The sequence below is a fragment of the Lithobates pipiens genome, unplaced genomic scaffold, assembly GCF_037356315.1.
Source record: "Lithobates pipiens isolate NorthernLeopardFrog02 unplaced genomic scaffold, aLitPip1_a1.2 Scaffold_18, whole genome shotgun sequence".
NCBI classification, from domain to species: Eukaryota; Metazoa; Chordata; class Amphibia; order Anura; family Ranidae; genus Lithobates; species Lithobates pipiens.
Genome location: NW_027507758.1, coordinates 389,721,381 through 389,741,619, shown reverse-complemented (window position 1 = coordinate 389,741,619; position 20,239 = coordinate 389,721,381). Strand labels below are relative to the sequence as shown.

At 43.6% G+C, this 20,239-nt stretch overlaps 1 protein-coding gene across 1 annotated transcript in view; it reads right to left on the bottom strand.

Moving 5' to 3' along the window:
* HCRTR2 (hypocretin receptor 2) overlaps window positions 1-19,295 on the bottom strand; it is a 172,856-nt gene extending 153,561 nt beyond the window's left edge. The window contains exon 1 of the mRNA XM_077490313.1: window positions 18,795-19,295. Within this exon, the coding sequence (XP_077346439.1) occupies window positions 18,795-19,011 (217 nt within the window). The 5' untranslated portion in view covers window positions 19,012-19,295. The remainder of the gene's footprint in view (window positions 1-18,794) is intronic.
* Window positions 19,296-20,239: the final 944 nt, after the last annotated feature.

The following is a 20,239-nucleotide window of genomic DNA, read 5'->3' as shown; positions in this document are numbered from 1 at the left end:
TAAGTACTCTTACCCAGAATGCACAGCTGGTAAACCACTCCCACCGGGCTATTTCTGAGTAAAAGGGGTACCCAATGCATTCAGCCTGTTGCATTTCCAACACTTACCAGTGGTGAGAGCGACATCCATGGCCAAGTGGAAACTAGCACAACCCAGCTGAACTGGTACAGAAACCAGAACTTTGACATAATTAGTCTGAGCCAAACTGCAGCTTCAGACAAACTTAAATTTACAAAAATAATAGCGTCGGTATTGAAAATAGCAGCGCTACACATCTAATTTTGATTTTATTGTGTTACAATTTATGTTTTTAACTTTGCAAATTAAGTATAAAGATATTTTCATGTCTGTGTGATCACTAAGGAGTTTCTGCCATAATTGTAGCTAAAACCATGTGTGAAAGCTCAATCAAAGCCATACTTAGAATGTTGATCTGTGCATTGATGAAACTGAAATTTCACTTATTTACCTTCCACTAGAAATTCAACGTTTTCACTTAAAAAGGTCACACGTTTATGGTCAGTCAGTCTTGACTTGCATAAGAACATTTTTTTTTTTTTTTTGAGATAGTTAAAAAACAAACGCGGTTACTATAGAGTGTTAGGCCGCGTACACACGGGCGGACTGTTCGCCCAACCTTGTCCGCTGAACAGTGTTTGGGCGGACAGTCCGCCCGTGTGTGGGCTTTCAGCGGACAGTTTCAGCGGACAGTTGGACGGACAAAGTCTTTCGGAAATTCCGAAAAACTGTCCGCTGAAACTGTGTTTGAGCGAACAGTCCGCCCGTGTGTGGGCCTGTCCGCTGTACTTTCGAAATGAGCGGACTGTTCCCGCTCGGAAAAGTCCGCCCATTTCGAGCGCGTGTACAGGTAGGCGGGGCCCGCGAAGGAGACGTCGCGGGCTCCGCCGCCTGGAATGGGCTTAAAGGGGAGCCCCAACGCCGAAAAAAATCGGCGTGGGGGTTCCCCCAAAGTCCACACCAGACCCTTGTCCGAGCACGCTACCCGGCCGGCCAGGAAAGGGGGGCGAGCGAGTGCGCCCCCCCTCCTGAGCCGTACCAGGCCGCGTGCCCTCAACATGGGGGGGTGCCTTGGGGAAGGGGGGGCCGCATGTTGATGAGGACAAGGGCCTCTTCCCGACAACCCTGGCCGTTGGTTGTCGGGGTCTGCGGGCGGGGGGCTTATCGGAATCCGGGAGCCCCCTTTAAGAAGGGGGCCCCCGGATACCGGCCCCCCACCCTATGTGAATGAGTATGGGGTACAATGTACCCCTACCCATTCACCTGTGAAATAAAGTACAAAAAAAAAACACAACACAGGGAAAAAATATTTTATTGCACAGCTCCGGGGGGTCTTCCGTCTTCGGGGGTCTTCGGGGGTCTTCTCGCCGGACTCCTCCGCTATCTGTGTGTAGCTCTTTTACTAGCGGAGGAGTCCGGCTTTCTTCCTCCCCGCCACCGGCCTCTTCTCCCGACTTCGGGGGTCTTGTCCCCCTCTTCGGTTCTTCTGCCGGGCCACCGCGCCTTCTTGTAGCTCTTTTACAGGCGGTGGCCCGGTCTTCTGTCGCCGCTGCCTTCCGTTCTTCTGTCGCCGCCTTCGGTTCTTCTGCCGGGCCACCGCGCCTTCTTGTAGCTCTTTTACAGGCGGTGGCCCGGTCTTCTGTCGCCGCTGTCGTCGCCGCCGCCGCCTTCCGTTCTTGTTCTTCTTCTTGTTCTTCTTCTTGTTCTCCTGGAGATGTTGACTTGACGAGCTCTCCGGCCGGAATGCCAGAGCCGCGCTGTGCGGTCACTTATATAGTGACAATGGGGCGGTGTCACATGGTATATGTCACATGGGTTGGTCACATGGGTTGATGTCACATGGGGACTATGACATCGTAAGGGGGCGGGGTCACCATGTGACCAACCCATGTGACATATACCATGTGACACCGCCCCATTGTCACTATATAAGTGGCAGCGTGTCCCTGGCATTCCGGCCGGAGAGCTCGTCGAGTCAACATCTCCAGGAGAAGAAGAAGAAGAAGAAGAACAAGAAGAAGAACAAGAACGGAAGGCGGCGGCGGCGACGACAGCGGCGACAGAAGACCGGGCCACCGCCTGTAAAAGAGCTACAAGAAGGCGCGGTGGCCCGGCAGAAGAACCGAAGGCGGCGACAGAAGAACGGAAGGCAGCGGCGACAGAAGACCGGGCCACCGCCTGTAAAAGAGCTACAAGAAGGCGCGGTGGCCCGGCAGAAGAACCGAAGAGGGGGACAAGACCCCCGAAGTCGGGAGAAGAGGCCGGCGGCGGGGAGGAAGAAAGCCGGACTCCTCCGCTAGTAAAAGAGCTACACACAGATAGCGGAGGAGTCCGGCGAGAAGACCCCCGAAGACGGAAGACCCCCCGGAGCTGTGCAATAAAATATTTTTTCCCTGTGTTGTGTTTTTTTTTGTACTTTATTTCACAGGTGAATGGGTAGGGGTACATTGTACCCCATACTCATTCACATAGGGTGGGGGGCCGGTATCCGGGGGCCCCCTTCTTAAAGGGGGCTCCCGGATTCCGATAAGCCCCCCGCCCGCAGACCCCGACAACCAACGGCCAGGGTTGTCGGGAAGAGGCCCTTGTCCTCATCAACATGGGGACAAGGTGCTTTGGGGTGGGGGGGCCGCGCGGCCCCCCCTTCCCCAAGGCACCCCCCCATGTTGAGGGCACGCGGCCTGGTACGGCTCAGGAGGGGGGGCGCGCTCGCTCGCCCCCCTTTCCTGGCCGGCCGGGTAGCGTGCTCGGACAAGGGTCTGGTGTGGACTTTGGGGGAACCCCCACGCCGATTTTTTTCGGCGTTGGGGTTCCCCTTTAAGCCCATTCCAGGCGGCGGAGCCCGCAACGTCTCCTTCGCGGGCCCCGCCTACCTGTACACGCGCTCGAAATGGGCGGATTTGCCTCCTCCTTACGTGGGCGAGTCCGTTCATTTCAAAAGTTGAGCGAACTGTTTGCCCAACCTTGTTCGTCAAACAGTCCGCTCGTGTGTGGGCAAGTCCGCTCATGCAAATTTTGAGCGGACTGTTTGCCGAAACTGTTTGACGAACAAGGTTGGGCAAACAGTCCGTGCGTGTGTACGCGGCCTTACAGAACATGTCTGTACTGAAGAAGTGTCATGACATATAAGTAGAGGCTTGCATTTAGGGCAGAATATTTCCCTATGGCTCTCATCTAACTGTTGCTTTGTTTACTAATCAGAAAATAACTTAAAAGCCGGTGACAGGTTAGGGGATACTCTTTGCGGCACATTTATAAACTGCAAAAACTTAATACATTTTACAACATGATAAATTGCTAATTCAAATTAGCTCTCTATGGATTAATCTCTTAAACATGCCGATTCCGGTCTTCCCTTTAAACCGTAATCAATAAATCTCCTGGGTGAATATACTAGGAATATTAGTGACACAGCATCTTAAAGAAAGACACCAATTCTTTTCAGCAAACTACTGTACTGCAATTAAATATGGTTAACCACTTCAGACCCAAAAGAATGTTACAATGACCAATGACCAGGCCATTTTTTGCAATACGGCAATGCATCGTTTTAACTGACAATTGCATGGTTGTGTGTGCTGTACCCAAACAAAATTGATGTCCTTTTTTTCCCACAAATATAGCTTTATTTTGGTGCTATTTGATCATCTCTGCAGATTTTATTTTTTGCGCTAAAAACAAAAAAATAGCATCAATTTTGAAAAAAAAAAAAATATTTTGTACTTTTTGTAACTTTTTTCACAAAATATTTGGTACTTTTTGTAACTTTTTTCTCAGTTTAGACCGATATGTATTCTTTTACATATTTTTGGTAATAAAGATTGCAAAACGCGTATATTGATTGGTCTGAGCAAAAGTTATAGCGTCTACAAAATAGGGGATAGATTTATGGCATTTTTATTACAATTTTTTTTTTTTACTAGTAATGGGAGCGATCTGTGATTTTTATCAGGACTGTGACATTATGCAGACATATCGGACACTTCTGACACATTTTTGGGACCATTGCCATTTATACAGCGATCAGTGCTATAAAAATGCACTGATTACTGTGTAAATGTCCCTGGCAGGGAAGGGTTTAACCGCTAGGGGGCGATCAAGGGGTTAACTGTGTTCCCTATGTGTGTGTTCTAACTGTGGGGGATGGGACTGACTATAGGAGATGAGAAATCATGGTTCCCAGCTCATAGGAACTCACAATCTCTCTCTCCTCTCCTCACAGAACTGGGATGGGTTTGTTTCCTGTTCTGCCTCTTGTGCCCGCAATTGCTTGTGGCCGATGGTCATTGCGACCACCGATCATGACCATAGGCACCCCCACTGTGCAGTGGCCACGCGTGCCTGCTATCACGCTTAAAAGGGACTGAAATACAGCGACGAAGGTTCACGATGTTGTGCCAACCTGCTGCAGTATAATGATGGTGGCTCATCAGCAAGTGGTTAAAGAATAATCTCTTTCAAAAAAGTCTAGGGTGTTGTTCTCTACATCACAGCTACAGGAGTTCTCTTGAAATCCCCAATCAGTTTCAGGAAAACTGGTCTCTCTTGTCAATGTGATTACTTACTTGGCATCCCCATATATTGTTAACCACTTGCCACCCGCCATATAACAAAATGACAGCGGCAAAGTGGTTTCAAAAACCTGACTGGACGTCATACGATATCTTAAGCATATTAAGTCGCTGCGTGCCCCCCAATCATGGCTGATCACGATGTAAACAGGAAGAGCCGGTGATTGGCTTTTCCTCACTTGCGTCTGACAGACGGAAGTAGAGGAGAGCCGATTGGCTGCTCCTCTGACAGGGGGGTCTGTGCTGATTGATTATCCGTGCAGCACCCCCGAGGATGCCCACACTGTACCAGCAGGGATGCACTAGGACCACCAGGGACGCCACTAGGACCACCAGGGATGTCACCACCAGGTATGCCACCCTAGACCACCAGGAATGCCAATCAGTGTCCACAATGGATGCCAATCAGTGCCGGTAATGGGTATCATTGATTGGCAGGCAATATTGTTTGGCACTAATTGGCATCTATCAGTACCATACATAACAGTACATCAGTGCCACCTATCAGTGCCCATCCATGCCCATCCGTGCCACATATCAGTACCCATTTGTGCCCCCTATCAGTGCCCATCTGTGCTGCCTATCAGTGCCCATCTGTGTGGCCTATCCATGTCCATCCATGCCACCTATCAGTGCCCATCCACACCACCTATCAGTGCCACCTATTAGTGCCCCATCAGTTCTGCATATTAGTGCCCATCATCAGTGCCACCTCATTGGTGCTCATCAGTGCTGCCTTATCAGTGCCTGTCAGTGCAGCCCCATCAGTACCCATTAGTGAGGGAGAAAATTTACTTATTTACAAAGTTTTGTAACTGAAACAAAAAAACTTTTTTTTTTCAAAATTTTCGTTCATTTTTTATTTGTTTAGCAGAAAATAAAAATCCCAGAGGTGTTCAAATACCACCAAAAGACAGCTATATTTGTTGGAAAACAAAATGATAAAAATGTAGTTTGGGTACAGTGTTACATGACCACGCAATTGTCATTCAAAGTGCGACAGCGCTAAAAGCTGAAAATTGGTCTGGGCAGGAAGGTGTATAAGAGCCCTTTATTGAAGTGGTTAAGTGCATTCATACAGAGGACGTTACTGTTTTAATTGTGCACATTACACTTTTAAATTATGGTTATTGGCTTAGTAGATGATTTGGTGGAGCTAAAAATTTTAACTGCTTATGCACAATTACACTCTTGCTAAAAGAAAAGTTGCTTCAGATTTCTCAAAAAAGTCTGCAATTTAGAGCAGTTGAACAAGTTGTGGGGCACAAAAACTAGGTGGACATGTGTGCATTGGCAGTGAATTAAGATTTAAAACTTTCTAGTTCTAGGACAATTCAATTAACGTGATACTGCAGTTTTAAGGACAGCCTGGTGAGCTTTGTTACATACTGGCTAATGGTATTTGTTTTGTGGAGTCTAGTAGCCATGGGGTTTAGCCATAACTATTGTCTACAACAACACCCAATGTGGAATTTTAGATATTCTCATTCCATTTGTCACAATATGCAATGGATATAACAAACTGAAAATGCAACAGTGAGAGTGGAATCTTCCCGTAACTGCTGTGGCAATTGCACAGCCATATGCCAAGGGGCTAAGGTTTCAAGTTAAAAGATAAAGCCAAAAATTAAATTCTAGAGTATCCAAATGATATTAACCATTTCGGCCCCGGAGGATTTTACCCCCTTCCTTACCAGAGCACTTTTTGCGATTTGGCACTGCGTCGTTTTAACTGACAATTGCACGGTCATGCGGCGTTGCACCCAAACAAAATTGACGTCCTTTTTTCCCACAAATAGAGCTTTATTTTGGTGGTATTTGATCACCTCTGCGGTTTTTATTTTTAGCGCTATAAACAAAAGAAGAGCGACAATTTTGAAAAAAAAAAACCACAATATTTTTTACTTTTTGCTATAATAAATATCCCATCTACTGATTTTTTCCTCCGTTTAGGCCGATATGTATTCTTCTACATATTTTTGGTAAAAAAAAAAATCGCAATAAGCTGATATTGATTGGTTTGTGCAAAAGTTATAGCATCTACAAAATAGGGGATAGATTTATGGCATTTTCTTTATTTTTTTTATTTTTTTTTACTAGTAATGGCGGCGATCTGCATTTTTTTTCATGACTGCGACATTATGGCGGACACATCGGACACTTTTGACACATTTTTGGGACCATTCACATTTACACAGCGATCGGTGCTATAAAATTGCACTGATTACTGTGTAAATGTGACTGGCAGGGAAGGGGTTAACACTAGGGGGCGCTGCAGGGGTTAATTATGTTCCTTGGGAGTGATTCTAACAGTGGGGGGGACTCACAAGGGGAGGAGACCAATCGAGTTCCTCTGTACTGGGAACACACCATCGGTCTCTTCTCCTCTGACAGGATGTGGATCTGTGTGTTTACATACACAGATCCACAGTCCTCCTGTGTTCCCGGGCAATCGCGGGTGCCCGGCAGACATCACGGCCGCCGGGCACGCGCACCAGGTCCCGAGCAATGCCATGGGTGTGCGCTCGGCTACATGGCCCGAAAATGAGAGGATGTCATATGACGCCCACCCATGATGGGAGATCCCATCTGCGGACGTCATATGACTATACGCCGGTGTTGAAGTGGTTAAAAAACAAATGCTTGGTTTATCTCTCTGTCAAGTATCAAAAGCGAAAATATTAATGTTGGGTTAATTGATCCATATACATACCCATATACTCCTCTAAACATATCCTAGTTTATTTCCATTTGCAAAAGTATGGTCTAAATTAAGACGTGTATATACTCTTTTATTATTTAATATATACAAAAGAGCAAAACAGGGCCCCCCCGCCCCCAACACTCACACACACACACACCATAGTTGCCAACATTGTAAAAAAAAAAATCGGGACACTTTTTTGGCAGTAGGCGGAGTTGTGTTATAATTAGGGGGCGGGGCATGGTGTGGCATAGGAAAAGGATAAAATGCAGCGTGCACAGCGGCAAAATATGGGCGTGGTTCAATTAAAATGGTGGGCGTGGCTTACATGGGGCGTGCCTTAAAGGGGTGTGGTTAATGTCTGAGATGAATGCGGGATGGAGAGGGAAAGGGAAAGGGAAAGGGGGGGGAGGGGGGAGGGATGGAGGGACAGCAGCCCCCCGATCCTACACCACAATAGCAATGTGTTTTCCAGAGTTTGACAATCAGCAGATAAAGATACTCCAAATACCTGGTGTTAGCGCTTCAATCATCCCGGCGCCATGATTGTTATGGTGTCAGGATGATTGAAGCACATGAAATGAAATCATTCAACTCACCATAATGCAGAATCAGTGGGAACCATGAGCGCGTCACTAGCCACCTTGCCTGCCACCAGATGCCAGAGGGTGCCCCATCAGAGCAGCCTTCCTCACATCTGGTGTCCATCAGAGCAGCCTTCCTCAAATCTAATGTCCATCAGAGCAGCCTTCCTCACATCTGGTGTCCATCAGCGGTGTCCATCAGCGGAGCCCCTCCTAACATCTGGCGCCCCTCTGACTGCGCCCCTTTGACATCCAGACTCACTGGCGCCCCCTCTGACATCCAGACTCCCTGGCGCCCCCTCTGACATCCAGACTGGCCCCTTCTGACATCCACAGACTGGCCCCCTCTGACATCCCATCCACAGACTGGCCCCCTCTGACATCCCATCCACAGACTGGCCCCCTCTGACATCCCATCCACAGACTGGCCCCCGACATACCACTGGCCCCCGACATCCCGTCGTTCACGTTTCCGCGCGGAGACCAACTTTGAACTGTGGCGCCGCCCACTGCACTTTACACACACACACTGGCAGCGGGGGTGGCGCCACAGGTTCTCTATTGAAGACCAGCTTCTGGTCTTCTTAAAAATGGCGGCCGGCGGAGACATTGTCTCCACCGGCTGCGAAAAACAGGAAATTTGAATTTCCCGGGACAAACCGAATTTCCTGGGACCGTTTGGGACTGTTGGCAACTATGACATACATACATACATACATACAAAGACACTTATGAATACTAATGGACCAGGAAGAAACTTACAGCCTTAGCAAATTCATCTCTAAATTGTGCGTGCTATAAATATAGATAAACAACAAAAACATTCTTAAAAATTGGAAAGAATAGCACTTATGTAACAATACTGACCCTGGCATTTTACATCCCAATTTCAGAAAATAAAGTCAAAATGGTAAAGGAAATGGAAATTTTTTGAAATAATAACTAAAACAGAACTGAGTGCTCTCCTTTTACCCTTTAACCTACAATTGCTTTCACTTTTCATACTGGTGACACACTTCAAGGCCAAACAGTAGAAAACATTGCAATCTGCAACAGCATGTAGACTGTTTGTGGAATGTATTTATGCATTTATTTTATTCTTGAGCAATGTAATATGCTTTAAGGCTAATTTTGAGAACGCTTTAATTTTTATTTTTTTCCATATGTTTTTATTAAAGGTGAATAAAACATACAAAAATATAGCATTTTGCAAATGTTGTCAAAAGTACATGATGACTTGGCAAGTAGTACATTTAAATTTGAACTATTACGTTTCTACAACTAGCACATGGAGCCAAAATAATGAAATTGTATAAACATTTTGATGATAGCTCAGCATATAGAACTATTACTCCACATATACACTAACTGTTTTTTTTTTTATACCAATCTTTATGTTATGTTAGGTTTTATAAATGTTATTTTTATTTGTTGCTTATTTATTTTTGGCAAAATTGTAGGTTGTACTTGTAGGTGTAGTATGTAGCTAAAGAAATGGTATATAGGTAGGGAGGTGGGTCGGGAGGTAAGAAGGAAAGAAAGGCAAGGGAAAAGGGGGGGGGGGGGGGTTCCAGACTCCTCTCTATCTCAAGCTACAGTACGCTGAAACAGATCAATATAGAACTAGTTTGGGTTAAGAGCATAAGAAGTGTGTATGTTGGTTCCAGTGTTCTGTCATATAGCGTCTGGCCATCTAGAAGAAGTGTCTGCCCCGGACTGCGCAGGCGCAGTACAGAGAAGAAGGAGATTCGGAAAATCTCAGAAGATGAATGGCGCCTGTGCCGTTAGTCGAAGTACAAGCCCCGCCATCCAAGTGGACATAGGGCTGCACATATTAGAGGGCCCCTCATGTGCTCGCTTCGCTCGCCACACTTCGGGCACGGCCTCGCTACGCTCAGCTCTTTTTATTCTAACTCTATGTCCACTTAGATGGTGGGCTAGAACCTGGACTCACGGCGCAGGCGCCGTTCATCTTTGGATATTTTCGGAATCTGTGTGTCCTGTGTATTGCGCATGCGCAGTACACAGCAGACACTATCCAATGGGGGACATTATGTGATAGTACACCGGTTCTCCAAGAGGATCATAAATGGGACCAGGATTGGAAGCAGTAGTAAATTGTTAATATTTTTCTATTTTCAGCAAGTGTATTGAGTTGAGAAGACCTAATCTGTCGTTTGCTTGATATGCCCCTCTTGTTTTAAAGCATTACCAACTGTACCATGTTGATGTAAATTTGGGTATCTTTTTGTGTGAGATACTGATGAGTTCTTCAATTTTTTCTATATCGTTGATTCTACAATACCATCCCTCTTTCGTTGAGGCATTTAGTTTATCATAAGCATTGTCAATGATTTAAGATGTCGCCTTTTGGGAATGGTGGCATGTTGGAGCAGGTATACTGCAGGAGAGTATTCTAATGCTTTTATTATGTTTTGAGCTAGGTGCAGAAAGCTAAGGGGTTTGAGGACTTGGTGTGAGAGGTACTTCAAGGTAAGTTTTCATGGACTCCAGGCACGAAAAACATGCACAAATGAATAAAGCTCTAATCATAACAAATTATTAATACTTTTTGTTAAATTGTTACAATTAATGTAACGATTTGGAATCCCCTCCCTTGTTAGACAGGACAAGGCTCTGTGCAAGAGCTGTGTAATACTGAAGATTGGATAGATAAAAATACAAATACTATGGCAGATAAAGCAGATATCATACACATATCTCATATGTCTGTAGCACTGACATTTTTACCTACTAATGCAATGTTAATGTGAATACAATGTAAACCTATGGGCAATGTTATTTCTTAGTATTTGGCGCCATCTAGTGACCAAAACAGGAAATTGACTTGGATGATTTCCTTTTCATAGTGTTGGAAAATATAACAGTAAGTGACTGTGTTTACTTTTTATATTTGCCCTCATTTACCCAGAATGCCCGGTGACCTACCCATGATCACCCTCTACAGAACTGCATGCTGGGTAGGCTATATAAGAGCCCGTGCGGACATTTTCTTTCTCTTCTGGACACATGGCCTGGCTGTGAGGACCTGTGAGGAGGTCTCCAGAGAACTGCAGCCTGCTGAGCAGAAACCTAAAGCCAGAGGAGGACTTCACATCACACCACAGCGTGCTGGGACAGCAGTGTGGTTGGATTGGGAAGGATCCAGAGGCACCCTGATGGAGGTAACTGAGAGCTCCTGGTGGAGCGGTGTGGTGGAGCCAGCCAGCTAGAAATAGACTGAGACCAGCAAAGTGGAGCTGACTTATTCTTCAAACCCAGTTTCCCACAGTTTCTTACGCACTTGCATACCCCTAGACTTTAACACAGTGTTGCTGGGACCTATAGATCCACGGAGGAGACTTTAATAGACAGACTGAGTTTAAGCAGGCCTCAAGCCTATCTTTCACTTCACTATTAACATTATGTTATACTAGAGGCAATTACAGATGTATCACACTACAGGAACAGTTCTAATATTCATCTCACATTAACCCTTGTTGCTCCACTGTTGGATTACAATTGTTACAACAACTATAGCTAGCAGAAGAAATAAGATCAAAGACTGCATCCTTTATTACAAGGCCTTGCATCTTATTAACCGCTTCCCGCCCGCCCTATAGCCGAATGACGGCTATAGAGCGGGCGCTCTCGTCCAGAAGGCCGTCCCTGGACATCCTCATGTTTACTTCCGCAATGTGCGCCGCCGCGGGCGCACATCGGGGAAGTTTTGTGTTTGCCGTGTCCCCCGGAGACAGGCAAACACAGATCGTTGTAAACGTATGAGATCATCTCTCAGCGCCGCTCTCCCTCCTCACACAGACAGCGTGTGAGAGGGGAGAGATGAACGGCTGCAGCGGACGTAAGTGAAAAAAAAAGTAAAACAAAAGTGCCATCCTCCCCCAGTACCATCCGCCCCAGTGCCACCCTCGCCCAGTGCCATCCTCCCCAGTGCTACCTGCCCCCCAGTGCCACCTGTTGTCAGTGCCATTTGTCCCCAGTGCCATCTGTCATCAGTGCCACATAGTGCCGTCTGTCATCAGTGCCACATATTAGTGCCATCTGTCATCAGTGCCACGTATCAGTGCCATTTGTCATCATCAGTGCCACCTGTCAGTGTCACGCGGCATCTGTTGTCAGTGTCACGTGCCATCAATGCCACTTATCAGTGCCATCTGTCATCAGTGTCACGCGTCATCGGTGCCACGTATAAGTGCCATCTGTCATCGGTGCCACGTATTAGTGCCACGTATTAGTGCCATCTGTCATCAGTGCCACGTATTAGTGCCATCTGTCATAAGTGCCACGTATTAGTGCCACGTGTCATCAGTGCCACATATAAGTGCCATCTGTCATCAGTGCCACATATAAGTGCCATCTGTCATCAGTGCCACATATAAGTGCCATCTGTCACCAGTGCCACATATTAATGGCATCTGTCATCAGTGCCAGGTGTCATCAGTGCCACGTATAAGTGTCATCATTGCCACGTATCAGTGCCATCTGTCATCAGTGCCATGTGTCATTGTCCTGGTGCTCCAGGGCCTTCAAAAGTGTAATAGGTAGTCAACAAGTTAGGCCGCGTACACACGGGCGGACTGTTCGCCCAACTTTGTCCGTCCAACAGTTTCGGCAAACAGTCCGCTCAAAATTAGCATGGACGGACATGGCCACACACGACGAACGAACAGTTTGCTGAAACCGTGCGCGATGACGTGAACGGCACGTACGACGGGACGAAAAATACGACGTCCTATACACTGCATTATAACTTTCGGCGTGAAAATCCTTTCTGAGCATGCGCACAACTTTGTTTGACGAACAAGCCTACACACGAGCGGACTGTTCGCTGAAACAAGGTTTCAGCGGACAGTTTTACGGAATTTCCGAAAAACCTTGTCCGTCAAACTGTCCGCTGAAACTGTCCGCTGAAAGCCCACACACGAGCGGACTGTCCGCCCAAACACTGTTCAGCGGACAAAGTTGGGCGAACAGTCCGCGCGTGTGTACGCGGCCTTAGATGTATAATTTATGCTCCTAGAACACCTGATGGCGCTCCCTGCATGTTGGGCCTCTCTATGTGGCCAGGCTGTGAAAAAGTCCCACACATGTGGTATTGTAATATTCAGGAGGAGTAGCAGAATTTTTTGGGGGGTGTCATTTGTGGTATACACATGCCCTGTGAGAAAAATAACCTATTACAATGACAATTTTGTGGAAAAAAATTAAAAAAATAATAAAAAAATCTTAATTTTGCAAAGAATTGTGGGAAAAAAATGACAACATCAAAAAGCTCACCATTCCTCTTACTAAATACCTTGGAATGTCTACTTTCCAAAAAGGGGTCATTTGGGGGGTATTTGTACTTTCCTGGCTTGTTCGGGTCACAAGAAGTGAGATAGGCCACCATTACATCAGATGTGATCAATTTTGTATGATTCGCACCACAGCTTGTAGACTCTCTAACTTTCACAAAGACCAAATAATATCCACTAATTTGGGTTATTTTTACCAAAGATATGTAGCAGTATAAATTATGGCCAAAATTTATGAAGAAAAACTAATAATAAGCATAATTCTGTCACAGAAACAAAGAAATGTGCGTTTTTTTTCAAAATGTTCGGCTGAAAATTGGTCTGAAAATTGGTCTGGGCAGGATGGGTGTTTAAGTGCCCAGTAGGCAAGTGGTTAAAGTTGGGGGAGCTCCCTAGGGACTGTGTTGTAATACATTATTGATCCTGCATGTCTATCACTACTAGAGTGTGCTGGAAGTGGGAAGGTGTCCAGAGTAAGGTGTAGTCACTCTGAGCCCTAGTTCCAATTGGAGACACATTCTTAGGGATCACTTAAGACAACTGCACATGTGCATACTGTTGTGTGTTCCTACTGTGCTGTCATATTATGTTGGTGTGACAGTGCAAATGCTGTAATTACTATTTTACACTAACCTTGATAAATATAAGTTATTGGTTAAGTACAACTGGTGTGGAATGTTGTTCCTTTCCAAGCAGGTGGAGCCATTGGATAACCAGGTAATAACAAAGGTATACTGTTATTATATTGTATATTGTGGGGTCATTTTTCACCATTAGCTTCACACCATCTTTGCACCACAGCTGTGTCAAGGGGACTGAGCCAAGTCAGTGGGGGTTCACTAGCAGAGTACAGGCCCAAACAAATTCAGCAGCTCCATCGGGGGTTAGTGCTACATGTCTATGTGGTTATTTGTCTGGAGTTCTGCTTTAGGTGATCTCACATATAGGCTATATGATCTACTAATTCTTGATCCTCTTCAAATTATTAGAGGTAGCCTGCATATTTAGCACCAACTTATTTTTAACCGTGCAATCTCCTGGGCTGGAATCCTATATTTGTATTGGAGCCCTTGATCTGGAACACGCATGCAGGAGAGAAGTATAGATTTTTAAGATTTCAATGGCTGCATGCTAGACAATGGTTTACTACAAAATTAAGCCACTATCAATATGACTTAATTGTCATTCCTCTTGTATGAACTGCTTTAAAACAGCAGTGATCTAAATCTGGCCAGGCATACAACTGGCTCACAATTGATCCATGTATGGCTGTTCTTGTTTGATTGATCAGCGCATGCAGCCATTGAGTTGCAGTGCTTATCAATATATTCTAATGTTGAGGAAGTCACTCTGTTAGAATTCAATGACACATTGGGGAGAATTCCCGCATCCACAATGAATGTATGGCCACCTTAAAGGGGTTATAAAAGTATAAAAGTTTTTTTACTTTAATGCATTCCTTGCATTAAAAAAAACGTTTAGGTGGCAGCACCCCCTCAGCCCCCCTTTACTTACCTGAGACCCCTTTCGATCCAGCGCTGTGCACATCTGCAGATCTTTACTCCTCTCTCTTTTGGGTCTCACTGGCTTTGCTGGGGCACGGAGAGCCATTGACGAGGGAGCAGGGGGGGTCCCACTCTCGGTGTCAATGGACGCAGCAGAGGGACTCGGGTGTGAGCACGCATGAAGCCGCTTCCCATGGGGGCACTGGCCAGAGAGGAGGAGCCAGGAGCACCGGCGGGAGACCCTAAAAGATGAGGTTCCCACCCGCTCTGCACGATTCCATTGCACAGAGTAGGCAAGTATATGCATGTTTGTTATTTTTTTTTATTTTTTTATTTACCTTTGCAATCCCTTTAAGTTGTTTACCAAAAATGAAGGTTGGATTAGAATAATAGCTCTGCAGCCTACACAATGAAAAACAAGTCAGTAATGGCAGCTTCAATATTTCTATATTTACTGAATGCCTTTAAGGGTAGTTTTATACTCCTTGTGCCTTTAAATGTGCAAAGCAAAAATTAAACATTGAATATTAAACCTGAATAATTGAGTAACATTCAGTTTTAGCTTTTTCTTAGCTGGCAATGGGAGTTGGAGAATGTAGTGAGTGTTTTTAAATATAAAAATATATAAATGATAAAAATGATTACACCCCTTATTTGCACATACATGGCAGGTAGTAAGTGTGATGACCCCCTGCCATTCTACTTCTGACCACCATATGTTTCAGCAAAGGAGGGGTTGAGGTGCCCCACCTAAAAAAACCAAAACAGCCAGTTCCTGTTGCTGATGGAAACCACATCAAATAGTAAGTGCCCATGTGTGTGAGGGGTTCTGTGCAATATATCATCCAACCTACATTGGGACAATTCTTAAATATACACTAATGCCCCATACACATGATCGGACATTGATCGGCCATTCCGACAACAAAATCCATGGATTTTTTCCGATGGATATTGGCCAAACTTGTCTTACATACACACAGTCACACAAAGTTGGTCGGAAATTGCAAACATCAAGAACGCTGGGACATACAACATGTACCATGAGCCAAGAAAAATTAAGTTCAATAGCCAAATGCGGCTCTTCTGCTTGATTCCGAGAATGCGTGCAACTTTGTGAGTCGGAATTGTGTACACACGGTTGGAATTTCTGACAATGGATTTTGTTGTCGGAAAATTTGAGATCCAGATCTCAAATTTTGTGTGATGGAAATTCCGATGGAAAATGTCTGATGGAGCCTACACAAGCCCCCATTGAACATTCTCCGTCTAATAATCCGACCGTGTGTACGTGGCATTAGTGTTAAAGGGCATGTGGGTTAATATCATTGTGGCACGGGACCATACACTGGTTTCTTTGTCTTTGCGATAAAAGCCTACATTCCTGTATAAAATTGCATAACAAGTCGCAACGGAACTATGAAAATTGCTGCGAAAGTTGCAGTAACTTTTAAAAAGGTTCCTGCACCATTTCTGTGCGCTTTCATGTGCAACTTGCATTGAAATCTGTGTAAATAAAGTCGTACAGATTTCAGCAAGCCATACATGAAATCACACTGATTGTCAGCTTTGCAATTGCACTGAAGTAGCGTGATTTCACAGCCACACTCATGTGAGCCAGGGCTAAATGTTACAGAAAGCATCTCTCATTAAAAAATAGACGTTGTTTGAATATTGGCAAACACAAGTAGTGAATCTGACCACCGTATACTGTATGTGACTGTGTGTAGAATGTCTTGGATATCACTGTATTATACCATTGATAAAGAATAATAAAAGGATGACCAGCTCATTCATTTGTAATTCTTATTATGCTTTAAATCTAAAGGAATCAGCTACATGTGTTGAATACAGTGTAGGCATCTGTCAGGATTTATTAATTTAATTATTATGTAGATAGGAAGGGTTGCTTATTTAAATCAAATATACCGTAGTAGTAAGTAAAACAAATGGACAATTAAAATAGATATGCAACACTGTGCAGGTCTGTGGAATTCTACAAACCTTATTTTATACCTGTGTTCTATTCCATTATCCCATAAAACAAGGTCTTTCATAAAATTCAGACTGGTATCTAAGCTTATTTGCATTAATTGCACCTTCCATCTGCATGGACGTTTGCAGTGGAACTTTGCAGCAATATGATTAACTACACAAATATATATTGTCAGCTTGCAGTAAATCCACCCTTGGTACTCATACAGAGAAAGGAGGATAATAATATATCCGCAACACTAGATGGCTCTGTGTGACCACTATTGAATCAAAAAGGAAATGCTGCAGTTCAGCTTACTTGTTAGAGACAAGTGAATATGGAAAATCCACATGGCCAGCGGTTTGTCTGATCCATTTTTGTGATTTTGCTTGGCAATCTGCTTATGTTTTTCTTTCTGTATTGATCCTTTTTTTTTAATGCTAGTATTATTCCATATACTGCATTTTAACAAATTAACTGATTACTTTATATAAGTGTGGAAAAAACATATTATTCCCAACTCTGAAAAAATAAATAGTGAATTTTAACGAAGTTCACTACTACTTTGCTTCCCCAAGTTTAACTCTAGTTGTTTTTATTCTTTTTAACTATAAGAGAAGCTCATGTAAAGCAATGAAAACATAACATTGTGGGAATTTTGTGCATATTTTCCTTTTAAGTTTTACCATTATGTGAATGGTAAGGTTGTTTATCGGATTGAGTCTTATGGATCAGCTAATATCAAATCCAATATTTGCAGATATTTTCTAATTTTTATGATCCAGAACAGATTGTGATGTGTGCCTACAGTTAGCTTACAGGTTTTATAGTATATTTATTCATCATTTCTTTTAAAAGGATGAGTTTATAGAGGGTAACATTTAGACTCATATCTGTTTAATTTAGCATATTACTGAAAAAAAATAAATCAATTTGACATCTTGGTGTCTTGCCAAGGCAACTAATCTAACGATATCGTAACTATTTTAGAACAAAGTTTGCAATATTCCATTATTATTTTCCTCCTAAGAGTAATATTTATAGCAGTCATTGACAGGCATGAGTGGTAGGCTTAGTTAATGAGACTGTTATTTAGTATATGGCACTTAGGAAGCATATTTGTGTGCAATAATAGTGTTCTTCTTAGAGAGTTCTCCTGGGAGACACTTTAACACATTTATGTTCAGCAGGAAAACAATTGTAAAGCTGGATAGTGTTCTCATAATACTTTGAAGCTTTGAGATGCATTCCAGCTCACATGCATCTGTGATTTGGTTGGTAAATGTGTGCCTTCCTGCTGTCTAAGAATATACCTCAGTAAAGCACAAGTAAAATATTCTATCAACAGTTCTTATCTAGAATGGAGTTTATACCTCCATTTCACCTTGACAGTAGGAGACTAACATATTCAGCAAATCGTTCAAACAGCTAGAGAAGTCAATCATTTTAATTAAGAACCACAATCATCAGCACTATTTTCTGAAAAGAGGGCTGCCTAAGTTGTCAGCAAAAGCTAGGAAAAATATAGTACAGACTATAAATGTACTTGTCAAATTTCTGTATGAACCCAAATTAATCTCTACTAGGAAACAATGACAGTGCTTTACAGGCATCTCGAATACGCTATGCTGAAATTCACTAGTAAATTAACAAATCCATATTTTAAGATTGCCAGGCAAAGCTATTATTCCCTTCAAGAGCCTAAGGAGAAGTTCAATAGGAAATGATTATACAAGTTTAGAGTTAAAGATGACATCAGCATGTACCTGGATAATCATGAGCGCATTAAAAGCATGAGTAGTAGAGCTCTGGTGGATTTCAGCACCACTGTGCTGTGGACAGAGCCACTCTGGATCAACCAACTTGTAGCCTGTAATGGATCAGATATTTTCCAATGAAGTTCAAAAGTATGTATAAGCTGTCTTATGACAGAATTATCTCTTTTATCAAAATAATTCACACACCTCGGACATACAATGCACACCCAATAAAAAATAAAAAAGTGAACTGTGCTTGATTGATATAAGTTACTGCACTCTACGAAGCTCTGTGCTACCCAATTAATAATTCTGAACATGCATCATTAGAAGAAACAGAAATGATACAATGACCATTTACTTACCCAAGATATTTCCAATAAGAGCAATAATAAATACTGCAATATATCCAGCAATGAGCACCCATTCGTATTCCTTTGGGTGTAGATATTCCCTCCAAAGAAAGCGTAGAAACTCATCATCATAATCAGAAGATGGGTTCAGAAGTGGTTCCTGTGTCACATTTGTTTCCAGTGCAGACCTATTCCTATACAGATTATCATCAACTTTAGTTCCTGGCATTCTTCCAGCGCTTGATTGCTTCAGATATAACGCATAAAGAGCTATAAATTCCAGTGGATGAATCAACTTATATAGGTGCACACAAAAGCATCCTTTTATGGATATCAGAATCCATGCCAAAACAAAATGCTGCAGAAGTAGGATGGGGTTAAAGTTAAAGGCACACAACTCTTTTCCTGTAGTTTTCCTTTACAAATGTTGTTACTTTACTTAACATTTTTATCCCTTTGGCTTGAATAAAACAGAATAAGCATAGAGGGAGAGTAGAATAGCATGCTTCAATCTCGGTGTTTGAATCCATATCACTGGGTCCTGTACAGAAGTGCTCACTCCCCCTGCAGTTCCTCCCCCTCCATCCTTACGGTTTAGAGCTTGGCTGCCTGTTGTGCACTACACAGAAAAGATCATTGATTCTCTCTATGAATGGTATAATTCATGCTAGCAGCTCAGTTCAACTGCAATCATCATGCAATTCATTTTCATCCAGGTTAGCTAATCGGTAACTCATTTCTAATAACTGTTCTACCCAGTCTGTTTGAAGGGTTGTTTTTTTTGCAGTCCCAGCTCTAGAACAACTACCCTTTTCCAGTTCCCAAAACTGCTGCCAGACCACTGTGCTTCTTGATTTGTGTGTTGCAGACTGCAGAGAACTGAGGCAGTGTGCCTGTCATAAGGCTTTTTGTGACTGGGAGCTCTGTGAGTAGAATGAGCAGGGTGTTAGTTTTTGCACTGGAAAGCTGGTTAAAGTTATTTGGAAATTGTTGTGTTATTGTCAGGGTTAACGTGTAGAAAGGACATCATGACAATGCAATGTAGTGGACCTTATTGATGTGTGAACATTATAAAGCTTTCAGTTTAAATGTACTGTATGCACTCACTTAAAAAACAAGATACATCTTTATTTTTTTAAGAGTGTTTAATAAGGTACTTTAGTGTAAAGCAGAACCTTGACAAATTACTGAAGGTGGGGATGACAGCTGTGTAAAGCTACCAAGTCACTTCTGTCAGTGTACCCTGCTGTGCAGCTGTGGTTCTGACTGCCACTCATACTGCCCTGCAGAACACAGTAGTGACATAAGTGCTGGCAGGAAGAACCATTTAGCGCATCAGAAAACCAGGCACTCAGCATACCATGAAGCATGTTGGATATGAATATTCTGACAGAGGCTTAAAGTGCTTGAAGACAGTGTGGTTGATTTACTAAAAGGTAAAAATGCTGTTGACTTTG